This window comes from Hippocampus comes, unplaced genomic scaffold (assembly GCF_001891065.2).
Source record: "Hippocampus comes isolate QL1 unplaced genomic scaffold, H_comes_QL1_v1.1 scaffold261, whole genome shotgun sequence".
Classification (NCBI taxonomy): domain Eukaryota; kingdom Metazoa; phylum Chordata; class Actinopteri; order Syngnathiformes; family Syngnathidae; genus Hippocampus; species Hippocampus comes.
The window spans coordinates 4,645,528-4,668,885 of record NW_017805824.1 but is presented as its reverse complement, the minus strand read 5'-3'; the positions used below and the strand labels follow the sequence as shown (position 1 = coordinate 4,668,885).

Below are 23,358 nucleotides of genomic sequence, written 5' to 3'. Positions count from 1 at the left end.
CACTCTTTGGGCCCCTTGGTACCAATTGAGCATCGTTGCAACGCCACAGCCTACCTGAGTATTGTTGCTGACCATGTCATTCCCTTTATGACCACAATGTACCCAACTTCTGATGGCTACTTTCAGCAGGATAATGCGCCATGTCATAAAGCTGGAATCATCTCAGACTGGTTTCTTGAACATGACAATGAGTTCACTGTACTCAAATGGCCTCCACAGTCACCAGATCTCAATCCAATAGAGCATCTTTGGGATGTGGTGGAACGGGAGATTCGCATCATGGATGTGCAGCCGACAAATCTGCGCCAACTGTGTGATGCCATCATGTCAATATGGACCAAACTCTCTGAGGAATGCTTACAGCACCTTGTTGAATCCATGCCACGAAGAATTGAGGCAGTTCTGAAGGCAAAAGGGGGTCCAACCCGTTACGAGCATGGTGTACCTAATCAAGTGGCCGGTGAAGGTACACTGGAATTACAATTAATAGGAGGCCCATTGATAATGGAGGAGGCCTGGTCAAGGCTGCTCTACTATTTCGAAATAGTTTGTAACCTGTTTCCAATTATGTTTTTGTTTGGCGGGGAGGGGGTGGAAATGTTATAACACATTTTGCAATATTTATATCTGTTTATACTGTACACACAAACCTGACTTTGTCCGGTCAAAGAAGTGTGTGTTTTTGCTGAAGGGGCTGAACGGCTGTGAGCTGAACAGGCTGACACTCTCCAGATGCTGACATAGGTTCTCCAAGAACCTCAGCACTGTGGACGCACTGGAGACAGACGGGAGCTTGACATAACGGATACCATGCTCGGAGCGCACTGGAAGACAAAACAAAAATGCATACTGTATTAGTGTGTGTGTGTGTGTGTGTGTGTGTGTGTGTGTGTGTGTGTGTGTGTGTGTGTGTGTGTGTGTGTGTGTGTGTGTGTGTGTGTGTCCGATGTGTGGGCTCACACCTGCTCACACGCGGGCTGAATGCATCCACAGTTAAAGGAAAACAGCAGATGGTTTGGGGTTAAGCGCCCTCCTTTTATCAGCACAAACCCACAACCCTCAATCTGCACAACACCCTCCCACCCAAGCCAAGCTTGCACAAACACACAAATTAATGTTCCCCCATCCCCTCCCCATTGGCCCGTACCCTTCCCAATCCCACCACCCTCGAGGGAGACTCAATCCGAGCTTCCAAAAACAGGTTAGATGCACATGTCACTTCTGATTACAGTCCCAGCGTTCACGTCAGACGTGGCCACAGGCATTGTCTTTTATTTTCATCCTGTATGTCAGTAATTTCGCCCCAAAATACACACGCGTAGTCAATCACATTTATTTCAGAATGACTTCCAATTTGGTCTGGATGATTGCCTGTATGGAATAGGGAATGTGTCATGATTACAGTAAAAACAACCTCCAAGGCCAAATTGTTGACAAATAAGAAAAAAACGTTTTATTTTAATTTATTAGAGTATATGTTTGTTGGTATTCCTGCTACCAGCATTATGTGGCCTTTTTAATAATCTTAAAAAAAAAAGGCCTACAGTATACTGTACAGTAGCCAGCCACAACATTATATGACCATCTGCACAATGTCTACTAAGGCTGCTACTAATTAATATTTTAATAAGGGATTCATCTGATTCTTTTGTTTTCCATCCCTGTATTCAAAAATAAGAAATGATTTCAAATCGACAGAGCAGAAAATGCACAAACAAAAATCAGTGATGATTCAGCTACTGGTTTGGGCCAGAACATGTCACAAAATAGGCAAAAAAAGAAGTTGATCACGGTTTTCCAAAGTAAATGCAAATGTTTTTTTTTGTATTCAACATAAGGGGTGTTCACACGACACACATTTGCTTCGGTGCTGCACCGATGTATTTTGTTGCGAGATATCTTACACCGGAGCAAATTTGGATTAAGATAATCAGTCTGCTCTCATGGAGGACTTCAGAAATTGGAGGATATTGAATGATGAGAAGCTGAATTTCTGAGGATTTGGACCATTTCAAATTTGAAAAGGGATCATAACGATTAATTGATTACGACCCAATTTTTTATGAATCAATTAATTTAATACTCAACTCATTGTCAATGAATCGATTAATCGTTGCACCTCTAAAAGACACACAATACTGTCTAAGAGAAGCATTAAATAATCTGCCTGCACAAAGAAACTTGAGTCTAGCTTAGCTACGTGAGAAAATAAAATACTGTATAGGCAACATCTATCAAAACGGAGCATCCTCATCACTGAAGCAGACCATGTAATGCAGTTTTTCTTTTGTATCTTATGAAACAATGCAGTACGATGCGGAGTGTGCCATATCGCCGATGTCTAAGTGATCTTCTTTCACAGATGTTCACAGTTCCCCATTAGTAGACACGCGAGTCCAAGTTAAACGTTGCGCAGCTTCAGTGCAATAGCACTTGTGCCAGGAACAGGTACCGCAGCACTGAGGTTAATTTGGAAGAACAGCAGCGCAATAGAAGAGAATGTAGAGGAGAAAGAAGATGAGGCAGAGAAGGTCCCCTACTCAACTCCACTAACTGTCATTGTTCCCACCGAGCTAAGAGAATATGTCCGCCTGTAAGGTTCTATCCTCTGCTTGTATGTGTTGTATGTGAGTGTGAAAGTAGAGTTGTTAGAAGGTTTATGAATATCATACCATTTATGTGAATATCCATTCGCTCATCTATGGCATTTCCATTGCATGTTAGGATTAGGCCAGCACACTTTGTTAATATGTGGGTTGGGTGAATGCTTTGGTGTTTAACAATCCATATCATATTTAATTGTCTTTTGTTCTGTCGGTTTTACAGTGAACTTCAACTGCGAGTGACAAAAACAACTTGAAGCAAGCACGCTTGGGTTCTGATTTGGAGAACTCTGCAGCACCAGTGTTTGATTTTCATTTGGTACAGGATAGTCTCCTATTTCTTGATAGCAATAGTAGGGAGGAATACCTGCTAAAACATGTTTTCTTATATTTCAGTGTATGTTGACAGGTATTTAAAGTGTGTGTTTTTATTTGGTCTCTCTATATTGTAGTTTTTCACTTATTGCAGCCAATCGGGTGAACACAGGTTCACTGTGTAGATTGAGTATCCACAATATTGCTGCCAAAGTAAGATCTGCATGCCGAAACAAACTGGCCACCTCTATCACATTTTGTAAGGGGGCAAACTGCATTCAACTAAAGGCAGCACCCAAATAGCAATTATAACCTTGTTAATCTCAACCAGACTTTCCAAATCAACAAACACGATGTTCATAGAGCGGCATTGGACCACCAAAATCAACAGAGTAAAGCCCCTCAAGAAGAACAAACAAACATCCTTCCAAATATGAGCAACATTAATCCATAACGCAAGCTAAAAGCAACACAGCTGCGGCAACCCATCCCCAGATGAAAAGTCACCAAAAAATGCTCGTTTTTTTTCCAAACAATTGTGTTCTTGTGTGTGCATTCAAGACTACAGACCTCGAATGACCTCTCCTCCTGTGTGGGACTGGCTCTGCAGGAAGGAGAGCAGCACCGAGGGTTGGTACGTACAGTCCACACAGGCCTGGACGGCTTGCTGTAACACTGTGTTGACTGGAGCTGGCCCAAAGTGGTCTGGGAGCTGCTGCACCAGTTTACGGTCAAGATGGGGGCCATAGTCACCGTGTTTGTTCACATAAACGCACACTGAATGGACACAACCAGGGGGAAGGAAAAAAAAACCAAATCCACGTTGTTCAATTCATTTTCTAGCAGCGGTCAGTACATTCCAGCTCATCTTGTACTGTATGGGCTATGACACTTACCTGTGCAGACTACATTTGAATTGTTGTTATGGTGGTTGTCTACTGAGACATGGCTAGTGCTCAGTCTGGTCTCTGGAGGAGACGCTGGATTGGACGATGAGCCCAGTGACTGTACCACCCGAGGCTTTCTCTAAAAAAAAAAGAAAACAACCCCCCACAAAAAAGTCCTTAGGTCATGAGGTAATGCTTTACATTACACATTCATCACACCTTACTCGCACATAAGATCCATCTCTGTCCTGTTTATGGTTTACAGTGAACCTTTGATTTATCGTGATTTCAGAGTGCACAAGTCCACATTTCGAGGTGCGTGCATTCCGTCTAGAGTGCCACGTTGTGCTGCGACATGCTGACCACACCGAGCTTTACTGGATGTAGATGCGGCAAGATAAGGAGAAGGTCGCCTACTCGGCCCACAGAGAAGTTGTACCGTATGGTTTGGTTGAACATTTTGGGGTTTGAATATACGTACAATGTTTAAATTTATTTTGTTGCATGGCACACTGTTAAAGCTGCTGCTGTTTGTATGGAATGGAATCCTTTTTTCCTTTTTTTTTTTTTTTTTTTTAAACAACCAATGACCTATTTAAGTAATCCATGCCTGGTGTGGTGCATTTCAGTAAAGTGTGTGTCTGGAACGCATCCCCTGTGAAAAAGTCGTGGCTTAAAACCATCTTTCCATTACTATCAAGACAAAATATGGCAGTATCATCTCACCTTGCTCCCAGGCTTGGGCCCTCTCTTCCTGTGCGGTCTGGGGGCCAATTGAGTGGCCCTGACAGGGCTCTGTGATGCTCCATTGACCGCTGCAGCTGCTGCAGCCTCAGCCGCGGCCTTCAACAAAGCAATAGTCTGCGACTTGGGACGGCGACCTCTGACACCCTTGCGAACGGGCAGGGGAGGCAAAGGGTTGGGAAGTCGGTATGAGGTCTGCATCGTGGATGAGGACGAGTTGGAAGTGGAGCGGCGTGTTGTGAGGGAGGCGGAGGAGGATGAAACGGGGGCAAGGAGAGCACCTGGAAGGGTGACTGGAAAAGGAAGAGAAACGGTTTCATGAAACATACTGTTTGTTCTCCTACTTGGCAAACTGGAAATGGAAATATGTCGGGTTTCTAGATTTGGGTTATAAAAAAATGCATGTTTTTAGTTAAGATGATTCAGGTACAAATCTCACTAAATAAAAGATGGTGGTGGGAAGAGCAAACAAAGGCTTCAACTTTGGGATTCTGAAGTTTGTCAAGGAGGGTCTGGCTCACAATTTTTCATGCAGTTCAACACATATTTGTTTGATCAGTGCTTTAACTGCCCAGATTCACAGAGGTGTGAGCATCATGTAAACAGTTCAATCCGAATAGCCAAACTGTGTCCGGTCTGCGAATGCTCTGTCTTGATGCAAATGCATGTCTTCATATAGGCTCAGTGAAATGGCAGCATCTTACCAGAGCTTGTCTGCGATGGGAGAACTTGTTTTAAAGTACTTGAAACTTGTTTTTGTCAAGATGTTGATTTGATCAAAGTGTTAAAACATTCACAAGTACTGGGCTAATAAGACATAAAAAAGCGGCATCTTGATAAATCACGTGATGTTTACATCCATGTCCACGTGTCACACAGCTGATCTGATTAACTGAGCGGGGTATGTAATCGGCAGATCGGCAAAGATCGCATCACGTCATCAGGTGACCAGAAATCTTCACTTGGAATTAGTAGCAAAACTGATACATTGTGGGGTTTCATAAAAATGAATTGACATTTGGACAAAATGTATTTTTAAAGCACATTTCTGGGCAAATGACGAGAAAAAAAATGTATGCTAAAGTATTCTTGGTAATAGGAACTACGTACATGTTTTGTACAATTGCTGACTAAAATCTTGCAATTATACATGCTGAATGATGTGTCAATCCCAGTGGCTGTATCTGTTTGAATTAAAATGTAGCTGCAAGATCATAAGCGTCTTCCTTCTCTCATTTCCAAAGTTATACGCACAATAAACAAGGACGATATTACGAGAAAATTAAGAAAACCAGAAATCCTTCCCCAAAATAATAATAACAAAAATAAATAAATACATACACCTCAAGGGTCAGAGTCAGTTTTATGGTAAAAAGAAAAGGCTATTGTTTTGGGGAGGACTGGCACCAACAACACTTCTTCGTTCATTTGCCGGAGCAACGTAAAATCACAGAATCCTCTCATTAGAAGTGCTGTGAAAAGGAAAGAAAATGGAAAATGAGAGAGGCAACCAGATATTTCGATGCAAACACATTAGTAGGGGTTGTGCAGGGATCTGTTAGTGAATGTGAAGGCTATCAAGGGGTCAAGGCTTTCATTTAAACCTCCCGGAGAGGTGTTTTGAAGGAACTAAAAGCTGCTTAATTGAGAAGTGGGTGTGGAACCATGCAGTGCTTTGTTCCGGTTGTGGAGGGGACAGCTCAATTGCTCACTAGGAGCAGTCACATGAGCAAGCAGAGGGAAAAGCACAGCAGCGTGCTTATTTACAGCCGACCCGAGGACAGCGGCGCCTGCAAGGCCATTCACAATTGGAGACCAGGAGCCAACTCTGATATGAATGCATTTGAATATCTGGAACAATATTCCGATCCAAGCAGGCATTTTTTTTAATTGATCATAATTTAAGGTTGCAGCTATCAAATACACACAGAGACGAACAACCATCCACGCCCACACCCACACCAGTGTTCAATCGGCCTGCCATGCATGTTTTTGGAACGTGGGAGGAAACCAGAGTACCTGGAGAAAACCCAAGTAAAGCAAAATTGAGTTCGTTAATTGGATACTCTATATTGTCCGTAAGTGTTATTGTGAGTGTGAAAGGTTGTTGTTCGTCTCTGGGTGCCCTGCGATTGGCTGGCGGCCAGTTCTGAGTGTACTCCGCCTACTGCCCGAAGACAGCCGGGATAGGCTCCAGCATGCCCGCGACCTTCGTGAGGATAAGCGGATTGGACAATCGATGGATGGATTATTGTGCAGACCTCAAAAATCCAAACTCAGGCCTCGATTGCGAAAACAAACAAATAACAGCCATTCCTCCTCGACCACCAACTACCTGCGGTGGGTGATGTGAGGCTAGTGAAGCTTTTGTACAAAGGTTTCGTTGCTTCTTCTACTACTACTTTCTTTTGATGGTTGTCTTTGTATTTGATTCCCAGTTTTTCTTTTCAATGTGTTTTAATGAGGCACAAAATACCAACTTTGCCCAACAGACCGTGATGCGAAAGTGATTATCCCGAGGCCTGTCCTATGATGCATGTGGCAGTAATTACATTACTAGCTACCGTTAAATATTTTGGATGAAATCATACTGATAAAATAAAAGGACTTAAACAAGAGAAATAATGGTCCTTCAACTAAGAAAGGCGAAAATACAAATTCAGTGTGTGATTTTACTGCCTGCCTGAAATCAGGACAATTAATCAAATTCAAATTGACATCGCATTGTAGTACAATACATTTTGGGGGGGAATGCTTCACTTGGGTATGTGGTAGGCTTTTTTTATTGTTTATAGTGTCAAGATAAGTTTGGTGCTCATACGTGCAGTCCACGTTTACATATTTTTCGTGGAACATTAAATGTCAAAGTGATAAAGCTACACAATTGTTTGCATTATTGTTGTAATCTGATTTATGACTTGTTGTGCCACACTTGTTGGGTGGAATTTTTTTAAGTTGTCGTAGTGAGTGCTTAAAAGACTGAAAGTCAAACCGTTTCGTAAATTAACTATAATTGAAGCAGAAAAATAATTAATTAATGGTTAATTTGCCATTACGTTAGCGGAAGTCAAACCTGTTAGGAAAGAACATTTATGGATAATAAAACCTGAAATTGTTCATTGAAATACTTGGGGGAAAAAATGGTTGAGAAAAAAAAATCATGGGAAAAAGACAATGGAAAAAATAATCGCAAATCACAATCGCAATATTGAAAAAAAAATCACAATTTGATTATTTTTCCACATCGTTCAGCCCTACGAAAAATAATCCTGACAAGAAATATTCAAGAACAATTTGTGCAGGCATCACACATCCCATTCAACAATGGACATATGGCCCTGATCATGACTATATTATTCCAACTCGACCCTCTGACCTCTGTAACACAGCCTGAGGAAACGTGTGAGTGAGTGTGTGTGTGTGTGTGTGTGTGTGTGTGTGTGTGTGTGTGTGTGTGTGTGTGTGTGTTTGTGTGCATGTGTGCACGCACATACATCAGAATGAGGTCGCTGAGTGTGTGTCTGCTGTCTGGTGGCTGGGGGAGGGGCCCAAAAGAGTTCCTCCTCATCTAATTACACTATCCCCCGCTTTTCACAAACTGAGCTTCCTCACATCATCAGTTGATTCAACCACATACAAAGACACACACACACACACACACACACACACACACACACACACACACACACACACACACACACACACACACACACACACACACACACACACACACACACACACGCTAGTTGTGAGCATTGTAAAGGAGCTGAGAAACTTCATTAAAACAACCAAATGTGGATGTGTCTCTCCTGACTGACATACACGTCTAAAAACATTCACCACCGGTAATGAGAGCGCCTAATAACGTGAGTATACGGAGGCTCAATCTTGTGTTAACTGCTTCCTGATGCTCGAGCCACAAACGCACATGATTAAAAACAAATGGGGCTCCAAATCTCCAGCCAATAAAAACGGCTCCAACTGCAAACATTTGCAGTTGAGTGCAGGCAAATCCCTCAAATTACAACTGTGGATGCTTAGAAGTTGTACTGGTTTGAATGCAGATAAAAGTCTTAAAACAATCAAAGCCACAGAATGTTCAATTTTAGACAAGAAACCAGCACTTCCTGAATTGGATTAGTGACCAATTTTGCCTTATTTTACGTCTTGTAGCATTCACTGATATATTCATGAGTGCAGCTACTCTTAAAGTAGATGCTGAATACATTTTGTGCTACTACAAAGAAGCGCTAGTCAACATGTTTTGTACACAGCAAAAAAAAAAAAAAAAAAAAAAAGGACAAATAGAAGCGTCACAAAGTTTCTATTGTTAATGCAAACAACATGCTCACCAGGAAATGCCTTCCAAAAAGCAGAAACTCAGTGCTGCAGTTGCGGCTTCCCCAATTGTGATAGTAGCGACCGTGGTATCGGTGGTAATGACAGACAGTCGCTTCCTGTTCCTTTCTTTGAAACAACGCTCCGTTGACAGATTTTCTCTCTCACCCGGTTCCACTCCAAACTTTTGACTGTGCTCTCATGCTCTGCACTTCATAGCTTCATGTCCGGTAATCTCGGTGCCTTCACATTACTCTACGCACTTCTCTCGCCTGTTTTGAGTCTACAACAAAGCCCGCTACTACTACTACTGCCGCTGGTTGAAGCTGCTGCGAAGCTTCCTTCCCAATGAATGAGAAAGGGGGGGGGGGCGGTGATAGGGGCTAGGGAGGGGTTAGGAGCAAGAGGAGTGAGTGGGTGTGGTGAATGGCATTAGGGGGGTTGAATCCTTTATTCGTGTTATCTCTAGACCATATCGACAGTCTGCATCAGTCACCTGTCTCTCGGCGAGTCTCTGGGGGAGGGGGGCAGTGTCAGGGGAAAAGGGGTTAACGCCGGGGCTCCTGGGAGCGTACAGGGTTGAAAGAAGGGTAGAGGGGTGGGGTGTCAGCTTGGGAGGCTGGGTAGAAGGTTCAACTGGATATGAAGCATTCTGATTGAAAGTCATAGTGGGAGCTGCTGTGCACAGAAGCATGCTTTGACTCAAAACACACACACACACACACACACACACAAACACACACACATGACCCCGACAGAGGTCCCCCTCGCTGTAACCCGAGCCTTTTCAGATGAAAAATGGCCTGGTCAAACGTCAGGCTATAGTGGCATGGTCAGATATCAGCCTGTCTGCAGAACAATGTGGATCTTAGCAGGCACAGGAAAACCCACAAAAGTCGCTGATATCTTCATCAGCCTCTGATGACCAACACTTGAGTTTTTGAATTTTGGGGATAAAAACCCCAAATGTTGACGGATTACAACTCTCTTCATTAAATGTTGCATGATGATGTCATGCCTTGACCGATAGCCACAGAATTCCACAACAATCTTGCTTTTTGGTGAACATGGTAAAATTTTGAGTTCTGCTCAATATAAGATATTGAAATTGTGATTTAATATGACAAGTAGTTGTCATGTTTCATGAAACGTCGACGTAAACATGTGGACTACACTTCTTAAGCACTGGACTTGACTCAATTCAATCTCATCTAAATTCGATTAAGATAAGAAATCCTTTATTAGTCTCGCAATGGAGAAATTCCTAATTCACAGCAGCAAAGTTACGAAAGGAAGAAGTAGAAGAACAAAATATAGGAGCTGCTAGAAAGGCAGCCACTCTCGCGGCGCCATCTTGAAATAACAAAATAACAGAACACAACACATAAGACACAGACAGTGTTGCAATCTTAATCACTTTTCCTGCATACACTTTGTTGTTTCAAGCAGTTATAGATAAAAGAGGACAGGATCAAAGGACCAAAGATTAATTGCTCAGTCCTAGAAATAATTACACAGTAACATTTTTCAACAAATTTTGCTTAATGATAGATCTCCAAAGAGAAGCATATTCAATATTTGATTCACTTTGCCACATCCAATACGGCTGCGGCGTTGACGTACTCAATTGGTGTCTTTGTATCTGTAATGTGAATGTTGTCTATGATAATACTTGCTTGCGGTTGTCACTAAAGGTGCCATTCAAAATGGGATCGTCAGTGCTATGCACCTGTATGGGGCAAAGTAAGTGGTATCTCGTCTGTAGGGTATTAATTGCCCCCCCCCCCCCACCATGCATTTCATGTACCCTGCCTTAAGGCGCTCTGGTGACCGAAGGGTGGGGGTTGGGAGAGCAGGCTAGGACGGAAGCGCTTGAAAAGGACGAGGACGAAGGACAGGGAGGGAGGGTTGATGACGGAAGGGTACCCAGTTCGCGGACGGAGGACGGACAGGCAAAATAGTGTCAAGTGACCATCTCTGTTAATATACCATTGTGACTATGTATAACATCACGAATGTGATTTGTTTGCATCATCCAGTCCTGAGTTTTAACTTTGACTTTTGAGATCTGCACAATAATTGCACTCAAAATTACATTCGAGTAGATCTCATCTTTTTTTTTTTAATATTTACTGCCTGAAACATTTGTATGCCTCTTATTTAGATTGATATCTAGTTTAATGCTGAATGCATTTCTCATTTGATACAGATTTACTGTAATTAATTTCACTTCAAAGTAAAGTGAGAAAAGGTATGCAGTCAGTGTGTGCTATCCATTTTGTCTTGATTAACTGAAAATATCTACATTGCGGCTTATCGTTAGCGTGTTTTTTTTTTCCCATATCACCCCATAGCACTCATGACTGAAATTGTTGTTCATAGGTCAAAGCGAAAAAAAATGAAGCAAAGCAATGGCTCGTATCATGAAAAACTCCTAACTCAGGTCACTCGGAAGTGAAGGTACCAGTGTACTTCCCCTTCAAACAACATCTCAATTGACTTTGTGCTGAAGACATCCACAGAGCAGCAAAAACTACAACACAGGAGGGTGAAGCCAAAAACAAATTGATGCTGTTTTGTTTTAATAAATCAAGTGGCAACAACCTTGGATAACTGCTTTGAGCGTTTTTCTCTGGGTACTCCAACTTCTTCTCCCATTCCAACAACTTGCATCTTATGCACTTTTAAGATTGTAATTTATCCGTAGCTGTGAATGTGAATTTCAATGGTTGTTTGTCTATTCAAGCCCTGTCATGAGCGAGCTACCAGTCAAAGGTGTATGCCGCCTCTCACCCAAAGTCAGCTGGGACAGGCTGCAAGTCCATCCAGGACCCTAATGATGATAAGTGTCATAGAAAACGGATGGATGAATGGATGCTGCAAGCACAGGAGTGACGAGGGCATCATATGCATGATTTTTGGCCCATACCTGGGTATTCAAGCACAAAAATTATGATCATGTTCCAAACATAAATGCGACATGCGTTTCCATTCCATTCTGGTCAGTTTTCAAAGTTTGAATACAAGGTTGCAAACCAGCTCTATATTCTGACCCAATTTAAAAATCCAAGAAACAAAAAGGGACGCTGCTCATGTTGGGGACAGTTGGGGGTGGGGGCAAAGTGTTTTGTTTTTCCTCGGGGGGGCGCAACAGAAAATAATTGAGAAGCACTGCATTAGTGGTGTCTGACAAAAATATGCAGCACAGAACAAAGAGAATAGAAGAGAATAACGAAGCCTGTTGAAATGTACATAGAGCATGTATAGCTGATCAACACCTCATTAACTGTCCCGCAAACCCCCGATGCGTTTACATACAATCATGGCACCTGTCTAACTGAGCACATTATCCCCTTTTTACTGCACACACGCCAGGCTCAGGCGTGCACACACACACACATAGAGTAGGTGTGCAAACACACAGAGTGCAAATCTGTGTTAAATCCCCCACATGAAGTCGACATGCGAGGACCTCATATCAAGTAGGTGATGTGCAACCTCGAGGATTAATATAATCTGTTGGCCATGGAGTCTAGTATGGAACTACATCAAGTGCAGACACCAACATATTTCTGCACGAATATAATAATATTGCAGATAAAGCCTGCGCGAAGAGAGCATTTGTCAGTGGGTGCACCAGATGCCTCCATTGAGAAAACCTTCTCCAAATAAACACATACATTCACCATGTAGCCCATGGTTCATATTTAAATGTAATATTGTGGTTAAAATAACTCATCCGATAAAGACGGGGATAGACCTTCTTTAAAATAGTGTCTTTTTCTTTGTAGTTTTTGTGCGATCTGACAAAATTCTTCCCTATACCAAATATCAGAATCTGTGAAGTATACATAGGGCACAAAGTCGTTATTTGTCTGTGATTTCCACACATTCTGTCTAAATATCAACCAAAGAGCAGCGAGTCTGAGCATTAAGCTTTATCGTTTATCATGAAAATGACATGCGGACATAATCATGTCTGCAGAGCAGACTATTATGCCGATTAAAATGAATATCTTAGGTTTGCCATCACATTTTAATAACATTAACCATTAACACCAGCGCCAAGTCATGCACATGCACACACAACTGTTTTGTCGAGACCACATCCAACAATTCCAAGGGCCAATTTACAAGGCTGACCGCAATACAGTGGAGGATTCGATCAGTTTGATTCAGTGATATTATGATTTGATATGGTACAGCTTAACTTATGATGAGGGGATGCTGTAATGAGTTTCTTGTTGTCATTTAAACTTTTCAGAAATACATCTCAGTTAAAAGACAATTCGATACGTATCACGATATATTTTGAACTCAAATAATATGACTGATTCATTTGTGCGTGCGTGTGCGCGCGCATGCGTGATTAGTGCGTCGGCCTCACAGTGCAGCTGTGCAGGGTTCAATTCTGGCTCCGGCCTTCTTGTGTGGAGTTTGGGTGTTTTTTTTAAAGACACATTTGAGCAACAAAATTATTACAGATTTAGATCTATTTATACATGTACTTTACTTGGATGAAGTACACTGCACACAGAAAATGGTTTATCATTTCTATATTTGACCACCATTCTTCAAAAACAAAAACACCTTAAACAAAGAATATATTTGATAATTGCTTTGATATTTCCCAATACTTAGTGCCGCTATGACAAATACCCAGTAATAATGTTGACTATTCATTGTCATCCTAAAAATGGAGTCGAGGGACGCTAAGGAAGCTAACACACAGCGTGGTTGTAGTGAATACATTTCATATCTTTAATAATGTTATTGTGGGAATTCAGCAAGTCTGCTTTGCCTTGTGTTGTTTTTATTGTGGCGATGAATGTAACAATGAATTTCCTTTTCGGATGAAGATAGTTATCTGTAGTATGGCTTCATCTACCTGTCCATCCATCATGTGGGCCTCACTTTGTGCACTGGGGCCAATGTTTCTGTACAAGTGCAGGTTTTCACATGCTTCTCCACTATGACACTGGGTAGCCTCATTCTTTTGTAATGTGTTTTGAGTTAGTGTTTACCATTCCTCGGGTGCCAAGATAACTTCTGGATTCGTTTTGTCTGAACACCCAGATAACCGCACAAGGACATGCTAATATCAGGTGTACTCCCAAACACTAGGCTGAGAATTACCTGCACTACTTGTTGTTTTTGACTTATAACTCATGATTTGTTTTATTTGGCCAGCTATCTTTTTTTTTAATCAAGTGGAGCTCAGTTTTATATATACAGTATATATAAAATTAAAGCCTGAAAGGTGAAAGGAAGAAGTGTGTATCTATTTTGTGAGCGCAAGAAACAGACCCATGCTCTCTGGTGTTTTGGGGACTTTTGGAGGCAGTTGGGTTTCAAGTGACAACAAGAAGACTACTCTGTCTGGCCTGATATGTGACACTGGCCAAAAATCCTAATGGCTCTAGTATCACGATTCGTTTGGGTGCATAGACAGCAAAAAAAAAAAAAAAAAATCGTAATCTGACTCCATACATTACATTGTGTGCCTCCTTCAAATGGAAGATGTACCTTGCACTGCACTCTGGTGGTAGAGTGTGGTAATGTCACAATTCTTTGCAAAAGAAAAGCATTAGGCTATATGTTTAATGCCCTGCTCACATTTGTAGTTTGGTACTCTGGTCTGTACCACAATAAAATATGTACAGTATTATATAAACTCTTGTAAAGTGTCTGAGTACAATGGAAAGCGCTTTCAAAATTAAATGTATTATTATTATTATTTTATAAAATAAATGTAGTGCAGGAATTTGGTCTTGTTTGTTTAGCATTCATATTAGCACATTTATCATGGGACCCAAAGTTGCCCAGGAATAAAACTGGATTCAAATTGGTAAACTGATTAGAAACGTTAACAAATTTCAATATTACCTCACCTAAAAAAATATATATTCTGTTTTATACTGTCACATTGTTACCAGCAGAGAAGTCTTTTAAAATTGCTACAATATACTTTGAAAAGCACCACACACATTTCATACAGAGTACACGCAGAGTTGGAGTTCTTTAAGCATTTGTAATTACCTTAACAGCCGTGCTAATTTCTATTGCCCATCATTGATGCTAGTGTACTTTCTTTAGTTGAAATTATCTTGTTTGGTTTAACATTTTTGTGTTTAAATGTACAATATCTAATACTCTTTTGTTTTATGTGACACTTTTACACTTAACTTCGACTTGGAGTGACAATTTTAAGCAAGCATGCTGTGCCTTTTATTTGGACAACTGTGATCGCAGGCGCCTTATTTTTCGTTTCCTCAAAGTGATGCTATATGATGTCTCCCATGGCTTGACAGTGAGAGTGTGAAAATGAATAAAAATGAATAAGGTACGATTCAGCATAAAAAAATCCGTATCAGTCAGAGCCTACTTTTCATTACAAAGTCTCTTATAATATTGTAGAATTTTACCTATGACGGGGTGGTCTGAAAAATAAACCCATCAATTAACAGGGGTTCACGATAAAATGATTTGGTTGGTTTGCTCAGAATCTTACAATGCATTTGATGTTAAAAAACAAACAATAAAAAAGTAAAATGCTGCTGTCAATTTGTATGCAGTACAGTCACCACTGCTGTGTTACTGATGAAAAATCGACCACCCTAAAAGTCAAAATACAACGCAAGCCAAATTAAAGTGAAAGCTATACTCACAGAAGTTTCCAGGCGGCTGTAAACTGTGTTTCGTCAGCACGCACCAACCGACGGGGAAGATGTCTCTGGAGTCGAAGGGGCACCAATAGTCAAAGGCACCTCGCCAGCCATCAAACATGACAAAGATCTCCTGACCTTTGACCTCACCCACGGTGGCTGGACAAATTAGGTAAGGGTTCTTCCTGTCCACGGCTTCCAGCTTCATACCAGGCTTGAAGTAGTTTTTAATGGGGCTAACAGGTTCCTAGACACAATTTATTTTTGAGTTCAACATTATCCATTATATGTACAGTATTTATATAACCAACCCCCCCCCACACACACATACCCATTTATACACACACACACACACACACACACATACATATAGATAGATAGATAGATAGATAGATAGATAGATAGATAGATAGATAGATAGATAGATAGATAGATAGAGATATATATTTATTTATTTATTCATTCATTCATTCATTTGAGCATACTTCAAGAACAAACCTTCTTAAAAGCAGAGGCTGGTGCCATCTCTGCTCCACTCAGCGTTCGGAGGAGGAACATTGGCCACGAGGAGGCGTTCATTCTAAAGCCTGAAAACAAAGGCGAGCCGATATTCAATTTCATTTATGATGCTAGTGAGGACAAGCAGTGTAGTAAAAAGGATGGATCAATAAAAATGTGTTGATTTGCAGCAAGACTAAAAGTAGCGCCGCCGGCTGAAGGATGACTGACATTATGCCAACCACTGTTGGACTGAGTTTTTACTGGAGCATTGTACACCTGAAATAGAATTCAATGAAGTAAAAAAAGAAAAAGATCAGTTCATCACGTACACACAATTATTAGGGCCCAAGCTATTACACCAACAGAATGGAGTTGGAGTGAATTACCCTTGTGGATGAATAAAATGTGTCTCTCTATCTTTCTATCATCAGTATCATCAATCCATCTAAAGATGGGAGTTGGAGTCTCTCATTGGCAGGCTAGAACAGCTTCCACTTTTATTTTAGTTCATCTAAAAGTTGTTTGCTGGTGTGGACAGGGCTCTCAAGTTATTAAACACCAAACCCATCCAAACTTTATGGTGCACTGCGACAAAGTCATGCTGGAACAGAAAAGAGCCTTCTCCAAACAGACCGATGTTCAAAGAGTAGAAATGTCTAAAAATCTCTTGGGAAAATGAAGAATTCTAGCATACCGTACATTGTAAGTAAAGTGTAACAGAGGATTTTCCTTGGCAGGAAAACACTGGTAATAGTAATAACATTGACAATGGATTTTCTCCATGAACGCATCCAATTAAGTTGGCCTCTAAAAGAGATGGCGCTAAATGGAATCATTACTTTTGTACTCTACAATGTGTGTGAAGATGCGAATGAAGGCGGCATCATGAAAGATGTTGATTGGTGGATGAAAGTAGAATGGCTCAATCTTAGATGCAGTCTATTTACTAGTTGCTATTTTATGATTTCTGGAATATGCCGTTGGTTCAATCAGGTTCATAAATGTGTGTGCATCCACCATGAATCCTCCCATCCTGTGTATGAAAGGGCATGCACATTTAAATGTAGTCTCACCCAGCGGGGGCTGCAGCATGTCACCATTCCTCTCACAGGTGCCTATTGGTTGGATGTCAGACGAGTCGACCAGTCTCCAGAAGTCATTGGTGTTGTCGCTCCCATCCAGACGCAGGCGTAGTCGAGTACCCATCATGCCCATCACAGTGGCGATGCAAACGGAGTTGGAGTTGCGCGGGTCGCGAGCCTCAAGCTTCATGCCAGCCTTGAAGTCATTGGAGGGGGGGATTCTGGACTGTACACACACACACACGCATGCGCACACAAAGGGAACATCCATCACTGTAGTGTAAAGGTAGGTTAATTTGAGTGAAACTAACATGACCGTTTACACTACAATGTTCCCCCCTTGCATAATGCAAAGCATCCTTCGCTCAGTATATCATGGAGTTTTTGTACTTCTTATGAACACAGACATACTAACACTTCCATGTTCGCGAAAACATTTTAATATATTCTTCTGCAAGTCCTAATTGAGTGTTGTGCGCATTTAGTGCACTGCAGTAATACGTTACAAAAAAAATGTGACTTCTGATGTGAATGGAACGCAGCCATGAAGCGACACGCATGCGCAGAAAACACTGCGCCACGTGGCGGATTGCTGACGCAAGTCAACGTAGCCGCGTGTATGTCCACCTTCGATCTAACGCATTGGCAAGTTCACAGGTTTTGCGCTTGAATCAGTCCCCCGATATGTTTATCAGTTATGCAATCTTCTTGTCACCACTGACTGCTTTCTGCTCCTTCATTCACCATTTTCTCTTTCATTTAGAACTGCTTCAAACAACAAAGAGTATGAGGGAAAAGTGGTTAAGATTGCACGACTGTCCGTGTTTTTATGTTGTGTTGTGTTTATTATTTTACTTTATGTTCACTGTTTTGTATAGTGCTTTGTTTCAGCTGCAGCTCTTGTGAAAGCGCTATACAAATCAGGATGTATTGTATTTCTTTTCGTGCTAATCTGTTTTCTCGACCAATTGCGATAATTTTTGCAGAGGGTGGATAGGCAGGACTTGAGTGTCCAAACAGCAAAAGCCACATATTAAAGAGGCCTGGGTTATTTTTGAAAGGGAAAAAAAATGGTACTATGCACATTAATGCGGAAAAAAGCCGACACATTGGGCGGAAAAAAACTGCAGTATGAACATGACCTAAGTAAGAGTACTTGTCTTCAGTGTTGTTGCCCTGTGGGTGTAGCAGTAGCTATATTAGCCCATTTGCAGGATTTTGCATACATTTACTTACTGGACCTTCATCATATTAAATTATATGCTTTGTTTGGTCATTTATGAATTCAAATATTAGTATGTTTAATCTTGTTGCATGCTTGTATGATTTATAATGATCCTAACATCCACGCGAATTTCCGTTAGCCTGTCAATGCTGTCTTGTATTGTATGTTGGCATTAAACTAACAAACGGCTGCTACCTTAATGTAAAAAGTTTAATTCTATTTGTTTTATCAAAGTAATAGTGCATCCCATTCCTTGACGACAAAATAATGACAATAGTCGCTATGTAATACTGTAAAAATTATGTGAACGTGTGTTTACAGGTCGAGGGAGTTTTCTTCAACAATGTTTTTGATGTAGGCTCTGTTTTGCAAATTTTAACCAATCACGGGTTGGCGTGGAAGGTATACGTGAAAAACGGGGGCTCATTGAACTTCATATTTAGTAACGATCAGCTACCTGTTTGAAGCAAGTAGGTGAAGCTGCAATAGATGAGGTCTCTCTCAGGTAGTCTTCCCAACTAAATGGCTCTAGGAAAAGAATCAAACCAGGCTGTAACAAATAACACTACTCACACCGTTGAAAAGAAAGACACCACTTTGTTAGATACATAAAAGGCATTTACTCACTTACATTTTGAATATGACTTGGCTGTTTGGTGCAATGAAACATTGGGCTTTTGTCTATATTATGGTTGCCTTTTTTTTATCATGAATGGATCGGTATTAAGGCACGACATGACTTTTTTTGGTTTTGTTTTGTGATAATTAAGACTGGTTTCCCGGGAAGGAACCAGATTTCTAAACCGCGTGAGGTGGGAAAAAAATGGACTCCCAGCATTTCTCACTTTTTAACAGTGAATGAGGTAACCGATGACAAAATTAAGGGGAGCACTCACCATTAGATTTGTCGAGCACAGAGCCTGCGCCGATGCTCGGCCTCTCCTTCTTCTCCTCTTTCTGATCTGGAATCAAAAGATGGTCATTTGCATTCGAAACGGTACACTCACCAGACACTTCATTAGCGGCACCTGAAAACTCGACTGAAAACCATTATTCTTCGCTCTATCAAAAATCCAGCTGTTACAAATATTAGTGGCATGAGAAGAGAGAGAGAAGGCCAACCTTTGTGTGGTGTTCGGCCCATGATGACCAAGATGTTAGCCCGCAGCAGCAGAGGAAGTCAAACAGGCTCTTAACTAAAATAATAGACCATATAACCTCGTTAGAAACACACAAACACCACAGGAAAAAGCAGTGTAATCATAATAAAAAAAGATACCGGTCATTTGGAGCGGTTATTGGGCAATATACTGCATTATTAATAATGTTTTATATTTTTACCCATCAATTTTCAATTGAGTAGGTAATTTTACAACACCAGCACACCCAAAAAAAAACATTTTAAACACATTTATTAAAAAAAAATGTTTGACTAAAACACAGTTTTAGTCAAACCTAAAAATTAATTAGCAATTATTGTATGAATAAATTGCTATAAGTTTCGAACTGTATTTGAATTCTTCCAATATTGGATCTTAATTGGGGATTGTCATCCACCTTCATAGGCCTCTTAAGGTGAATGAAGATCAGAAAACCCACAATTTAAAAAAAATTAAGAATCATTTTTGATCTCCTGCCTCGAAAACATCGCCCATAGCAAAAAAAAAAAAAAAATCTACATACCGGTAGTTGCTAAAATTTTTGTTTTTCTTTGTGAGTAGATTCTCAGCTATCCAGGCCATTTCTAAAATCTAACATCAAATATTTTAGTTCTTTATTTTATATGAACTACTGTACAGAGGTATACATCATCTTGGGATACTTGTACTCCAATAAGAAAAAAAAATCAAGACAACTGAGACAATTTGGATGTGGTCTTCCTTTTCTTCTTCAATGCATTGCAGAGGTAGTGAAGAGAGAGTCGTTACATGCAGCTACACAAAATCAAGTGACTTGGACTCTGACTCAGGTGCAAAAAAATGTGGGACATCCTCACTCTTTTTGTTTGTTGAATTCATTGTTTTTTGCTAGTTTTCCGGAAACTTTCCAAAATGATTTCGACATTTATGCTATTTGGCTAAAAACAAAGTATCTTTAAACACTGGCTACAATTAATTGGAAGATTCATTAAGGTTGTTACCACATATTTTGAGGGTGAAAATCTGACTAATAATCCAGATCAGCCTTAACCATTGTCCAATTTTCAGATGTCAGTTGCAAATATTTAGCTGGGAGTAAATTAAATAATCCAAAACCGAAATACATCAAAAAGATGAATAATCCAAAATAATGCAGAATGTTCACCACAGAAGTGCAAACTCTGCAATGTAGTGTAACCGCTGCTCCCTGTGCGCTCTTGTGTTTTTGCAGAGAAAGCCATGGAGTGGGAAGGAGCCATAAAGATTCCAAGGTGCCATAAAAATCCATTAAGACGTGTGGATGTGGGGCGTCTGCAGACCCACATGAAAAGGATTCCTGTTCTGCCACTCGCTCAGCGACAGACAGCTTCAGTGTTTGCACACCTCAGTCTGCTCCACTCATGAGGGTCATGCTTTAAGAGCTCAGCAGACCAGGAAGCACTTCATTTTTTACAGCCTCCATTTCCACTCCAGCGGCCCCTGGACTGTGATTAGCATTATGATGCTTTACATGCACTAGATGAGGGGGAAAAATTGGTGGTTTCATGAGCAGTTGTAACTTTTGATTGACAGGAGTTGTCAAAGGCATTATTAACTCGAGGAGCGAGCGTTGAATAGATGACAACATTTGTGAGAACAAATAGGACCTTTCAAAATGAATTGCGCATTTCTAACCACATCCACAAAAAAACTGAGAGAAGTAGATACGGATAGGGTAGTACATGGAATGTGATTGAAACAAACCAGAGACAAATTGCGTTGGCTGATTTTTTCGTCTTTAAATATGGTGTCTGGAAGACAGGCATCATCTATGACAAAACACTTGTTGGTGGCCTGTCCGGGGGCTGTTTTTTCCAGTGTGCCACACCAGTTTTTAAATGCGATGTTTCAATTCACATATACTAAGGGATGAGGTCAATCAAAACAAACGTGGGTTTTATGTGGTTGCTAGCTTCCCCCAAATGATCGAAAATGATACATTTATCTTCGGTAACTCAGTAATATGTTTGTCTGTGGTTCGGTTTTACAATAGGATTCTTAATTTTTTCAATCATACATGCGGAACTTTGAGAATCACTGACCTTTATAATTTTAACTTAATTTCCAAGTTCAGTGGAACAATTCTAAAATAAATTTCAAGATGCTGAAAGAGCAACCCTGACAATTTGTCTGACATTCAATCAATTCATTGTTTTGACTGGACACACTGCTAATCGAATGAAAGAATTTCCAAGTTGATGTTTGCAATTTGAAAATAAATTAATCAGCACTGTTCGTGTTATGAAGTGTCATGGGAGGACTGCGTAAGACCCATTTATTTCCAACCCTTCAAGGTGATCAGATTGCACAGTTTGACATTGAGTGTGTTCATTCCTTCAGCAAATTCAGATATACAGTAATCCCTTGCTATAACATGGTTCATCTTTCACAGCTTCTCTGTTTCACAGATTATTTTTCGTGCATTTTTTTACAGTGCATTTTGTTCTGCATTTGGATTCGCAAAGTCTCCGCGCCTCATCGCTGTACCGCTTGCCAAATTTTCTCTATGACAAAACGGTCAGTTGTTTGTCAGAAAACGTATATATACTGTATATTTATACACTTTCACCTGAAAAAAGGTTTCATTCAATACAGTATTGTATACGTAATAATAATAATTGTAGAAAATAGAGATAATTACTTCACAGATTTACTGTACATCGGAACTTGTAATGACTGCGCTAGCTTTTCAGTATTACCAGATTTTGAATTTTGTTTGAATATTCAGTCATGTATTATTTAATGGTGGAGTTAATGAAAAAATACTTTTTGTCATATTTGTTGCAAAAAAGAAAGACGCCAATGTACTTCACTTTTAAGTACAATACATTTAATACTGAAGAAACAGTTGTTTTGAAACATTTACTTTGCCATCGTGGTGGTGCTTGGAAAGCGAAGGATTTTCTTCAGTGGAACATGTAAACAAGTTTCAATCCTGAAGAAATAATTGTTTTTAAACATTTATTCGGTCATGGGACTAGATAGGTAGATAGATAGATAGATCGGAGCGAGCAATATAAAAAGTGCATGACGCATTTCCATTCTTCCAAATTTGGTGGGCGGGACTCCTCTCATTATTCTCAAGGCTAACGGCTGCTAATGCTGAATTATTAAACACCACACTGGACTCCAAACTCACACAGTGGGCGCACTTGTTTACTAAACAGCGCGTGGGAATGCAGCGAACACAAGCGTAAAGCGCCGCACTTCAACGGAAACCACAAAACTGTAACAATAATAAGAAGTCGCCTTCATCCAAGCAACATGCAATACAGTGGAGGAAAAACACACTGCCACCACATATCCTCGGAAACGCCGCTATTCTGGCTCAAATGAGGGGAACGGGGAGGGTGAAATAACATCTCGGGAGTAGGCGCTGGACAAGAACAAGGAGAAAAGAAGACGTACCGAGCGTTGAAAGCGCTTATTTTGATGGTGAAGCCCTCACTTTCTGTCAGATGCAGGCGGCCGCCATGTTCGCTGCAGCTACGCGCATGTCCGTCGTCGCCGCCACCACCACACGCGCGCGCGCCCACACACGCAGGCACGTCCATAGCAACACACGAGTGTGTGTGTGTGTGTGCGTGTGTGCGTGTGTGCGTGTGTGTGTGTGTGTGTGTGTGCGTGTGTGTGTGCGCGTGTGTGAGTGAGATAGAGAAAGAGAGAGAGAGATGGCAAAATAATTAAATTCACTCGCTCCAAATGCAAATTTTGTTACGCCTTGGTTTTTGATAACCCAGATGTGACATGAAAACAAAAACAATGTATGTGTCGCTTCCAGATTTTTGACTGCACGAGAATAAGGACGGTTGTTTCAGCA

At 40.8% G+C, this 23,358-nt stretch overlaps 1 protein-coding gene across 3 annotated transcripts in view; it reads right to left on the bottom strand.

The window, feature by feature from the left end:
* scml2 (Scm polycomb group protein like 2) overlaps positions 1-23,067 on the bottom strand; it is a 31,111-nt gene extending 8,044 nt beyond the window's left edge. For 2 of the 3 annotated variants that reach the window (XM_019886757.1, XM_019886759.1), the window contains exons 1-11: positions 22,947-23,067; positions 19,483-19,556; positions 19,257-19,322; positions 18,818-18,888; positions 17,127-17,361; positions 16,051-16,139; positions 15,556-15,799; positions 4,532-4,842; positions 3,815-3,944; positions 3,489-3,695; positions 651-824 (exon numbers count right to left, since the gene is read on the bottom strand). In XM_019886757.1, the coding sequence (XP_019742316.1) occupies positions 651-824; positions 3,489-3,695; positions 3,815-3,944; positions 4,532-4,842; positions 15,556-15,799; positions 16,051-16,139; positions 17,127-17,361; positions 18,818-18,888; positions 19,257-19,322; positions 19,483-19,504 (1,549 nt within the window). In that variant the 5' untranslated portion in view covers positions 19,505-19,556; positions 22,947-23,067. Of the gene's footprint in view, positions 1-650; positions 825-3,488; positions 3,696-3,814; positions 3,945-4,531; positions 4,843-15,555; positions 15,800-16,050; positions 16,140-17,126; positions 17,362-18,817; positions 18,889-19,256; positions 19,323-19,482; positions 19,557-22,829; positions 22,924-22,946 lie in introns of those variants that run through there. The other variant, XM_019886758.1, reaches the window with a different exon arrangement.
* Positions 23,068-23,358: the final 291 nt, after the last annotated feature.